The sequence below is a fragment of the Aotus nancymaae genome, unplaced genomic scaffold (genome assembly GCF_030222135.1).
Source record: "Aotus nancymaae isolate 86718 unplaced genomic scaffold, 86718_ANA_hifiasm-v0.15.2.pri h1tg000030l, whole genome shotgun sequence".
Classification (NCBI taxonomy): domain Eukaryota; kingdom Metazoa; phylum Chordata; class Mammalia; order Primates; family Aotidae; genus Aotus; species Aotus nancymaae.
The window spans coordinates 21,492,051-21,503,062 of NW_026988443.1; the positions used below are offsets into that span (position 1 = coordinate 21,492,051).

General features: G+C 55.2%; 1 protein-coding gene across 8 annotated transcripts; it reads left to right on the plus strand.

Annotated features, from left to right (window-relative positions):
• Positions 1-406: 406 nt before the first annotated feature.
• On the plus strand, positions 407-9,696 carry CA7 (carbonic anhydrase 7). 8 transcript variants are annotated; one of them, XM_012468288.3, is made up of 8 exons: positions 1,259-2,667; positions 2,802-2,833; positions 3,042-3,239; positions 6,206-6,324; positions 7,131-7,226; positions 7,332-7,394; positions 8,274-8,429; positions 8,924-9,692. In XM_012468288.3, the coding sequence occupies exons 3-8, from the start codon at positions 3,170-3,172 to the stop codon at positions 9,044-9,046; spliced, it is 627 nt and encodes a 208-aa protein (XP_012323711.1). In that variant the 5' UTR covers positions 1,259-2,667; positions 2,802-2,833; positions 3,042-3,169; the 3' UTR covers positions 9,047-9,692. The 8 variants fall into 8 exon arrangements, with proteins under 8 accessions (XP_012323710.1, XP_012323712.1, XP_064239237.1 ...); XM_012468287.2 differs by lacking the exons at positions 1,259-2,667; positions 2,802-2,833 and adding an exon at positions 407-520 and having other exon boundaries at positions 8,924-9,696; XM_012468289.2 differs by lacking the exons at positions 1,259-2,667; positions 2,802-2,833 and adding an exon at positions 924-1,228 and having other exon boundaries at positions 8,924-9,696.
• Positions 9,697-11,012: the final 1,316 nt, after the last annotated feature.

Consider the following 11,012-nt stretch of genomic DNA (forward strand, 5'->3'; position numbering starts at 1 on the left):
GTTCTGGATACTTGATGGTCGGTGTAGTTTGCAGTTTAAAGGGGACTTTCCAACCCCAAAGGATTCAGGACCCAGAGCTCAGGTTCTTGGCGGTGGCATTTGCAGGTCTGGGACAAGCCTGGGGAAGGGATGCCATGTGCGGCACCGGCATCTAGTGTCCCAGAGTGGGCACAGGTTGCTGGGGGAAAAGAGGGAGAATCATCCAACCAGGACAGGGGTGGGAGTTGAGGGGAGAGGGTTAATTCCTCCCGCCCTACATCTCTGCTCGGGGTTCAACGGGCTTGCCGGAGGGTGAGGGCGGGGCAGGCCGGCCTCTCGGGCCCTGCTGGGGGGTGGGGGGCGGGTCCCCTGGGAACTGCTCCTCCCGCCCTCCGCTGCTTTAAGAGGCTGCTCCGCGGTAGCGAGCGGGGCCGGAGCCGCAGCCCGAACTAGCGGACCGAGCCGACCGGGCAGGTGCACGGCTGCGGGGACAGCAGCGGCATGACCGGCCACCACGGCTGGGGCTACGGCCAGGACGACGGTAGGCGCCGACCTCCCCCACCACCCCCGGCTCGGACCCCGACCCAACTACACTAGCCCCAACCCTCGTGCCCAAGCCGGTTTCCCGGACCGGCAGGCTCCCACCCTCCAGGCTGGGCCGGGACCCCTCTCCCATCCTGGTCCCCTAATTCGGCCCAAGCCTTGGTCCCCCGCGCCAGGCGCAAAGTCCGCGCTGCACCCCGGGTGGTCCCGCCGTCAGCTAGCTGCCCGGCGGCTGAGTCCTGCCGCCACCTCTGCGAAGCCCCTGACTGCCCAGCTCGCTCAGACCCAGGCCCTGACTCTCACTCACTCGCCCGGGGCGTGCGCAGCGCGTGGGGGTGGCCCAGGGCTGCGGGGAGCGGGCGCGGCGGAGCGCTGTGCGCGGGTGTCTGTGCGGGGAGCGCGCACGGCGGGTGTGCGGGGACCTCGGGGGATCGGGGCTCAGCGTGGCAAGGGCGCAGTGTCCCCCGGAGAGAGTTTCCCCGCGGAAGTGGCAGAGCTGCCTTCTTGGCTGGTACCTGAGGGAAGGGGGCACATGGGGGCGCAAGCATGTGTCTGGGTGTCTACACCGAGCGGGTGTTTGCGCACGTCCGGGTGTGAGTCGTGGGAGCCCGTGGCCCACACCAGCCTCCTGGGCTGACACGGAAGAGAGCTCCTCTATCCTGCCTCAGTTTCCTTAGGACGCAGAGAAAGGGAGAAGAGGCAGAAGGTGAGAACCAGACGGCTGGAGCGTGGGTCCAGGGCAGTCAGTTCCCTTTGGGGGCCATTTCTTACCGAGCACGGGTGGGGGTGTGGGGCTTCCCTATTTCCCTAGGGAACCAGTGCAGGACAGGTGGGGTGGCAGAAGAGAAAGTAATGGTGGGAGGAACAACCCCCAGCCCCACTCTGCGGAGAGGTATCACTTCGTGAGGGTGGGTGGGGGCCTACAGTCTGGGAAGCCAGAAAGTTGCAGTTGACCAGAGGGAGGGTGCTGTTTAGTCTCTGGCTTCCCCTGGGACCCCAAGAACAAAGGAGCATATTTTGGAAGAGAACCCCCATATCTGGGCATGCAAGAACTGGAAAGAGATATTCAGAAAAAGATGACACAGACAAGCAGACAGGGAGGGACAGAGAAGGGGCAGATGGAAGGGACCTATAGAGATCATCTCCCAGTACCTGCTCTGAGCCCCCTTTTAGGTGCTTCCCCCAGAGTCAGAGTCCCCTGCCTCCAGCCCTTCTTGCTAGTCCTGCCCACCAGCTCTGAGCACCCAGTGTCCTGTGTAGCCTGCCCCATGGGCCTGCTCCCCCAGGCAGCCGCCCCATCACCCAGGCAGAGCTGGGTTGTCCAGTCCTGGAAGGGAAGGATAGAGGACAGAGGTGCCGGCATGCGGCACTGCTCACAGGGCTTCAAAAATAACCCAGAGGGGCCGGGCCACGATTCTGAGTCATCCATTGGGGACACGGCTCTGTCGGCACCTGCTGCTGTTTTCTCAGGAAAACTTAAGAAGCCAAAAAGGGGGAGAAGCACCAGCCGGCAGTAGCTCTAAAAATAGGCTGCATCTCAGGATGTTCCCCAGGGAGATGCTGAGCCTTTCGGCTGCAGATGGATCCTCTGGGAGGCAGGTGGTGGGCGCCTGTGGGTGTGTATGCAGGTGTGTGTGTGTGTGTGTGTGTGCATGGGCATGTGTTTCGCTGTGGTCCTTTTATGCAAACTTAAGTCTCCAACTGAGGGGTTTGTGTGTGAGAGAGCATACGCATGTGTCAGATGTAGTCTGCAGGGCTATGTGTTTGTACACATGCATGTTCTGGGCCTGGCTGCTCTGAGCCTACAGAGCCCAGGCCATTGTGCATGTGTGTGCACAATGGAAGAACACAGAAAGATTAATGTGTTCATAGGAAGATCTCTATGGACTCGTAGGCACACACGTGGGGAGGGCAGCTGGGGGCAGTACAGGTATATGCTGTGTATTTATATTAGTACATGTGCATGCACACATGTGTGAGTTGCCCTCAGTTCCCTCATTTGTGAAATGGGGATCTTGCTGGTTTCTATTTCACAGGTGGTTGTGAGAAGCAAATACATGTCACAGAGTCAAAGCTAGTTTGATGTGAGTTTTTGATTTTATTATCACAAACACCAGCACCAAATTGCCCAAAGTGCAGAAAGAGGTGAGATACTGATGGGGTCAGGTCAGAGACTTCAGATACCTGGAGATCTCCCTGTTGGGGGTTGAGGGTTGGGGAGACTCATTACTCTGAGCCACCCCTGAGCCTGTAGCTGTATTATGTTCCTTTCCATACAGTACCTCTCTGGGCCTCCTATCAGCACTGGAAGGTGAGTTTTAGTGAGGCCATTTCACAGACAAAGAAATGGAGTCTGAGGGGAAATGGCAGAGCTGGGATTGGAACTCCTGGCCATGCAGCTTCAACACAGGGGCTCACCTCTGAAAGGAGGCCAAAGAGACCATCCTCCATGGGTGTCCTCAGCCTGAAGCCCAGAGATCCTGGCTGGCCTGAGTCCTTGCCCTCCCTCCCACCTGCAGGCCCCTCGCATTGGCACAAGCTGTATCCCATTGCCCAGGGAGACCGCCAATCACCCATCAATATCATCTCCAGCCAGGCTGTATACTCGCCCAGCCTCCAACCACTGGAGCTTTCCTATGAGGCCTGCATGTCCCTCAGTATCACCAACAACGGCCACTCTGTCCAGGTAGACTTCAATGACAGCGATGACCGAACTGGTAAGTGGCCCCTGTCAAAACCTGGCATCTGGCCTCTTAGGGTCCTAACCTTGTGTTGGGGGGTCTCAGGAAGCATGCTATGGTGGGCAAGGAAGGCTCCACCTCTCACCAGCTGCAAAGCCTTGGGCTGAGCCTTAGTCTCCTTATGCACAAAATGTGAGCAATAAGACCTACCCTCTTAGGTCATAGAGGGGAAAAATGAAAAAACCAAGAGAGATTGATAGAGCTGGCATACAGCAGATGCTCAAAAATGCTAATTTCTTTCCTTCTCTTTCTTCCCTTCCATATATTCCTACAGAGCAGGTTTGTTTTCACTCCCTGCCCCATCACTGACCTGCCAAGCCCTCCTCCCTGTCTGACTTGGCTAAGCCCAGCAGGGAGAGAAGGAAGCTAACATTTCTGTGTGCCAAGCCCCTTGCTAAGGTCACAAACTGCTCATTTATTCTTCTCAAGAACCCATCTCTCAGATTGGCAGATAGAGGCTTGATGAGCTGGAGAGTGTCAGAAGCAGCCTGGTCCAGCCCAAAGCTCGCTCTCTCTCTCCAGTTCACCTAGGACTTCAAGGTCCAACCATCTTGGGCCAGAGAGAGGCCAGTGGGAACTCATGGCAGCTCCTTCCAAGGCCTCTCGCCCTAGAGTCCAGGTACTTTCATGAGAAATTCCTAGGCAGAGGCCTCAGGAGTGCTGTTCAGTGAAGAGATTTCCATCCTTATGACTGGGCCTGTGGTGGGGATGGATGGCGGAATGGGGCGAGGAAGGAACCTGCTAGAGTTTCTTGTGTAAGGAAGTATTAATAACTGGTTCCTTCCCCCTCCCTCTCCCCTACCCACAAATACAATAAAAGCACTCAAAGGAACTTCAGTTTCAAATAGAAAACTAAAAGGCAAAGAAGATGGAGGAAGCCAAACCTTTCATGAGAAGAGTGATCTTACTTAGTTCTGAGTTCCCTGATAGGCTAGGAAAAAAGAGAAAAAGGATTGGTTATAGTTCTTGCTGCGAAAGAAAGGGAGTCTGTCAAATCCTCAGGAGAGAGACAAAGGATTTATTTCCTGGTACTGAATTCTAAGAAAAGTCTCCTACTCAAGCTTCGGGAAGGGGACATGGGGCTCTACTTGACCCTAGATGATAGTTTAACGAGGAACAGTTTTCATATGACTATCCCTTCTAATAGCCTTCAGAAGGCACTGGGGGCTTAATTCAGACATCATTAGCTCAATGAAGGCCACTGGGGTGGGAGAAGACACAGGGGTACATGTCTTTGGATCACTGATCTGGGATCTCACCTTCAGGCCTGTCTGGGGCTCCCTCCCCCGCCCAGCATGGCCAGGCCTGAGGGCACAAGAAGTCAACGAAAAGAGGAATGAGATGGTGCCACTCACCCACTGGGTCACTCTGGAGGTCAGATGGGTTGGTGTCAGCAGAGTGCCAAACACACAATGAATGCCCTGTGAATGGCAGCACATCTTGCGTGTGAACTGGAGGAGGAGGCTAATGGATCTAAGGTCAAGAAGTTAGGGAGGGAGCTCCCTCTCCAGGAGCCCACACCATGGGGTCCCAGGTGAAGCATGCTTGGAAGGTGGCATCTGCAGACTTAACCAATTGTTCAGCCTGCGGGCTCAGCTGCTCCTGCTTCCAGGGTTGAGGCAGCCTGATTGGGGCCCTGCCCACAGCCACCACTCCCAGACGCCTAACCAGGGCCCAGGACAGGTCTTGCTTTAATAAGATCGGGCATCAAGGAGGGACTTCTGGACTGTCCTGTCCTCCTCCTTGAGGAGCCCACAGGGCCAAAGCCCTACCCTGGTCACTCATGATGGAGGGGCCAGTGGAACTCAGAGCCTGGGGTGTCATCTGATCCACGAGCTCACATTCAAGCTTAGCTGGGGCTCCCTCCACCTCCAGATCCCTTTCAGCTGGAAATTCTATCAGTCCCAGGAGGCCTCGTTCATGGCCCCAGCTCACCAGGTATCAAAGCAAGAAAGTCACAAAACCAGCACAAGTGGGGCCCTCAGAAGAAGCCATCTCTGGGGGAGATGGCACTGGAGGCACCTGGGCCTATCCAGGAAGGTAGAGACCCTCGGGAGCTACCCTCCTCCTCTGGAAAAATACCAAGTTTAAAGAAGTCTCAAGGTTCTAGGGAGGCTATGTTGGCTGGTGATTAGTGGCTTGGGCTTTGGACATAAGAGTTACAAGTTCATACCCTAGTTCAGTGCCTTGGTGTGTGACCTTGGGCAGATGCCTTGCCATCTCTGTGCCTCAGCTTCCCCCTTTATAAAATATGGATAATAATAAGTTCCGTCCTTCACGGGCTACTATGCAGACTAAACAAAATAGTCTTTTCAATCTAACCCCGGATCAGAGTTCCAGACATGGGAAGCCTAATTGTTAGTGGTAATGGGGGTCCTGCGAGGCACGGTCCTACCCTCTGTGGAAAATCAGGCAGGGGTGGGGAGGACAGCTAGATAGAGAGCTATCATTTGTCAGTCCCAGACCCCTCTGCCACCTGCGGGCTGTCAGGATTTCTGCCCTGGCCCAGCTCAAGGGATGGGGTTCAGGGAGGTGGTGGGGACCAACCCAAGCCCAGTCAGCCCAGTGAATTTTCCAAATGAAAATGTATCCCACACTTTGGGAGGCCGAGGCGGGCAGATTGCTTGAGGTCAGGAGATTGAGACCAGCCTGGTCAACATGATAAAACCCTGTTTCTACTAAAAATACAAAAAATCAGCCAGATGTGGCAGGTGCCTGTAATCCCAGCTACTTGGGAGGCTGAGGCAGGAGGATGGCTTGAGGCCTGGAGGTCAAGGCTATAATAAACTGTTTGCACCATGGCACTTCAGCCTGGGTGACAGAGCGAGACCCTGACTAAAAAAAAAAAAAGTGTGTCCCTTTCCTGGGCTGCTGCCCTGGTCCTGGCACTGGGCTGTCGATCATATCCTGCTGATTGCCACTTGCCCTACTTCTACCTACAGTGGTGACTGGGGGTCCCCTGGAAGGGCCCTACCGCCTCAAGCAGTTTCACTTCCACTGGGGCAAGAAGCATGATGTGGGTTCTGAGCACACGGTGGATGGCAAGTCCTTCCCCAGCGAGGTACGGGCCCTCCTCTACTTGAATCCCTCTGCTATAAAGGAAGGAACGCAGGCCTGGGTAGACAGGGCTTGAGGATGCCTGGGGTGGGGTGTTGGAAAGGGGGAAAAGGAGCACCCGGGACCTTTGGAAGAGATACCTTCTGCCCACCCCCAGTGCAGGGTTTTCCATCTGAACCCTGCTCACTGCTGTACTTCCTGGTCTGTGTGTCCTGGAGTTTTCTGAAGGGCTATCCAGTCCCACTGCAGCCTTGCTGACAGCCCTTCAAGGGTTGAGCCTGGTATTCAAGGCTGTGCATGAACTGATCTTGCCTGGCCTCATCTTTCCCCTCACCTCTTCATACACTGAGCTGCATGTGACGACGAATCCCCGTCCACACCTGGCTCCTTCATACCACCAAGCTTTTGCCTGTGCTATTCTCTCTGCTTGGAATGCATTTCCCCAAGGCTTCCCTGTGATAACCCCCTGTTTATTCTCTGGACTCAGCTTTAGGCATCACCTCCTCAAGGAGGTATCATGCTAGATATTCATGATCAATTTCACAGCTCGTTCCCTGCAAGGCAGGGTCTGGGCCACATTCCTCTTTGGGTCTCCTGGAGCTCAGAAAAGAATTGGGCCCAGAGTTGGGTGGATGCTACCTGTGACCCTCTGGGGCTCCCCTGGGCCCCCCAGCATCCCAATCCTGGAAGACTTGATAGCTTCCCCTTCCTGCAAAGAGGCCAGGAATATGCTGGGAGTGAGGGGAGCCTGGCTCAGAGATCCCTGTGCCCCTGGGAGGCACGAAGCATTGGCTTGTTGTTGCCCCATAGCTGCATCTGGTTCACTGGAATGCCAAGAAGTACAGTACTTTTGGGGAGGCGGCCTCGGCGCCTGATGGCCTGGCTGTGGTTGGCGTTTTCTTAGAGGTGAGTGGTGGTTTGCTGGGGCCAGGAGGGGCATGGGAGGCCTGGCACTGCCCCTAGTTCTGGAGCATAGTGGGTGCTGGGCTTACACTACCCTCTCCCTGACAGACAGGAGACGAGCACCCCAGCATGAATCGTCTGACAGATGCGCTCTACATGGTCCGGTTCAAGGTAAAGCCCATGACCCTGACCCAAGCAGCCGGATGGGGAGGGAGGAAGAGGCTGGCTCGCAAATTGGGCTCATCCACTCTTTCATTCTGGGAGTAAACCCTTGCTGAGACCAAGGGGGAGGGTCAGCACCAGCAGGGCCCTGCACTTGATGCCTCGTCGGGGTCAGCAGTGCCCTTGGGTGCCCAGCATGCAGCCTGGCTGGGCATAGGATTGATAAGATGCTTGTCACATTAATGGTGGTCTAACAGGCAATGTCACTGAGGGCAGCTGAAGGCAAGGGAGGGAACATCATGGCCAAAGAACTTCAGGAGTCACAGCTCTTACATACAAGCAAATGGATGGAGAGGGCCTGGCTCAGGCTGGAAGATGGCATCTGGGATCACAGACATTTGCCCACAATTTGCATCAATGGGCAAAGAGAAGCCTAAATCCTGTCGCAAGAAATGGGTGGAGAAGGCCAGGTATAGGGGCTCATACCTGTAATCCCAGCACTTTGCGAGGCCCAGGCAGGCGGATCACTTTAGGTCAGGAGTTCGAGACCAGCCTGGCCAACATGGTGAAACCCAGTCTCTACAAAAAATACAAAAATTAGCCTGGTGTGGTGGTGCGTGCCTATAATCCCAGCTACTTGGGAGGCTGAGGCAGGAGAATTGCTTGAACTGGGGAGGCAGATGTTGCAGTGAGCTGAGATTGTGCCACTGCACTCCAGCCTGGGTGACAAAGTGAGACTCCATCAAAAAAAAAAAAAAAAAGGAAAGAAAGAGAAAGAAAGAAGGAGAAAGAAGGAAAAAGAAAGAAAGAAAGAAAGGTGGAGAAGCTGCTGGTTTGGTCCCAGTTGGAGGTCTGTGCTGATTCCTGGGTTCCTCCACTTTGCTTCAGGGCACCAAAGCCCAGTTCAGCTGCTTCAACCCCAAGTGCCTCCTGCCTGCCAGCCGGCACTACTGGACCTACCCCGGCTCCCTCACGACTCCCCCTCTCAGTGAGAGTGTCACCTGGATTGTGCTCCGGGAGCCCATCTGCATCTCTGAAAGGCAGGTGAGTCCTCTCAGAGGACCAGGTGGAGGGGCATGGCACACAGGGCTCACCCTAGGCAGGGTCACTCTCCAACTAGCAACCCACAGCCTGTGAGCCCACCTTCAAGGTTCCTACTCATCTTTTGGTAACAAATGTATAGATTCTTGGGTTGCGAGTTAGCTTGATGGTTAATCACCAGAACCTAGACACTGGCTGGGAGGGGGGATACCTGGATCCTGGGACCCACCCCCACCGTGTTGGAATCTGAATGCTACATTTGCGGATAAGTTTTAGCTAGAACTAGAACTAGGTGAAGCAGGGTCTGAGCCCTTTAGTGAGTAAGTAAATGAAAGTCCTGAAGAGAAAAATGAGTAGGGAAGAGTAGGGACAAGCCCTAAGAGAAAGAGGAGGGCGGGGTAGAGCTGGTTGGGCAAGTATGCCAGATGATGCATCTGGGGTCATAGAGGACCACAGCACCCCCATTCTGCCCTGAGCATCCCTTCTGCTTCCTCAAGATGGGGAAGTTCCGGAGCCTGCTTTTTACCTCGGAGGACGATGAGAGGGTCCACATGGTGAACAACTTCCGGCCACCACAGCCACTGAAGGGCCGTGTGGTCAAGGCCTCCTTCCGGGCCTGAGCTGCCCACCTGCCTAGCCGGCCACTAGGGCACCATCTTCCCAAGGGCTTCCACGTCAGCAGACACCAAACCATCTGAGGCTCCCTCCCTAGGGGGTGCTGGGGACCCTCCTTCAGCCAGTTTGCTCCTTGGTCACCCTGGAGGCTTCTGGACGGGACCCTTGAGTCTGGGGCACCCTTCAGCTGCCCTGGGGACAGGAAGGACAGGAGCTAAGCAGGGTTCAAGCCTGGGGCTGCCTCTGCTCTCCAAGACCCAAAGACCCCTGGGAACCTCCTCTGGTCTTCCCCACTGGCAGTGGCAGCAGCCCCACCCCACGCGCACACTGTGATGGAGAAGACCGAGCTCCCTGGGGCAGGCAGCTGACACTACCAGAGAGACTCAAGCAATAATCAGAGGTGGGCAGAGCTGCCCTCTCGGCATTACCTCTTCTGCAGGCTCTGCCATGCACTCACCTCACTGCCAGGCCATGAAAATTAGCACCCAGCATGCTGGAGGTGACGTGGCCTTCTCCCTCCAGCCACCTGCTGCCACGGGCAGGCCCTGGCTATAGCTTATACAGTATCTCCCCTTGTCCCCACCCAGCCACCAAAGCCACCTACATGACAATCCATCCCTGTTGAATTAATAAATTCATGTATCCATGCAACAAATACCAATTGCGTGCTTGTGCTGTTTCTAGCACCGTCCTAGGCTTTGGGGAGCAATGGTGGTGAGTCAAGCACTGTGTGTTGGGAGGGATATGGGTGGTGAGCAGGTGAGAGTTACACGAAGGCAGGGCAGGGGCTATGAAAGCAGAGAAGAGGGAGAGACCATCTCATTTAGTCAAGAAATGAAATTCTGGCCAGGCGCAGTGGCTCATGTCTACAGTCCCAGCACTTTGAGAGGCCAAAGCATGTGGACCACTTGAGCTCAGGAGTTCAAGACCAGCCTGGCCAACATAGTGAAACCCTGTCTCCACTAAAAATAAAAAACTTAGCTGGGTTTACCACCCAGCATGTGACTATAATCCCAGCTACTCAGGAGGCTGAGGCAGGAGAATCAGTTGAACCCGGGAGGCAGAGGTTACAGTGAGCTGAGGTTGCACCACTGTACTCCAGCCTGGGCGACAGAGTGAGACTCTGAGAAAGAAAGAGGAAAAATGAAGAAGAAAGAAAGAAAGAAAGAGAAAAAGAAAAGAAAGGAAGGAAGAAAGAAAGGAGGGAGAGAGGGAGGGAGGGAAGGAAGGAAGAAAGGAAGGAAGGAAGGAAGGAAGGAAGGGCAAGAGAGAGGGAGGGGGGTTCCAACCAGTATTTGAAGTCAGAGAGAAGGGAACAACGTGTTTAAGCCAAGGGAAGGGCAGGTGTGCAGGCTCAGAGGTGAGAGAGCCCAGTGTGCTTGCGGGGTTCAAAAGGCTCAGTGGGGCTACAGCTCTGGGGGAAACCTGGGACCCTCTCTGCAGGCTGATGGGAAGCTACCAAGGGCTTGTAGTAGAGGAGGGGCAGGGCCAGGCCTGCAGTTGGGGAAGATCCCTGAGGAATGCGGATGGGCAGGCAGGAATGGTGGCAAGAAGCAAGGAGTGGCCATGTCCAGGAGGAAGGGAACAGGGTAGAGGGAGGTGGAGGACAAAGGGCTGGATAAGAGGGAGGTGGTGCCCAAAAGACAGTGTTTGGCTGTCCAGGGAAGAGAGGAGTCCAGGGCATATCCCTGGGCAGAAAATGGAGCCTTTACTTGCTCTGGGAACCCTGGTGGGAAGCTGGCCACATTGGGCAAGCAGCATTGTGGGATCCTGGAAGGAAAATTTAAGGCGGCATGTGCCTTCAGGCCCAGGCCCTGCACATGCACAACCCCAGGAGGGAGTGCCTCTTTGTTTGTATTTATTTATTTATTCATTTATTTATTTTCGAGACAGAGTCATGCTCTGTAGCCCAGGCTGGAGTGCAGTGGCATGGATCTCGCCTCACTACAACCTCTACCTCCTAGGTTTAAG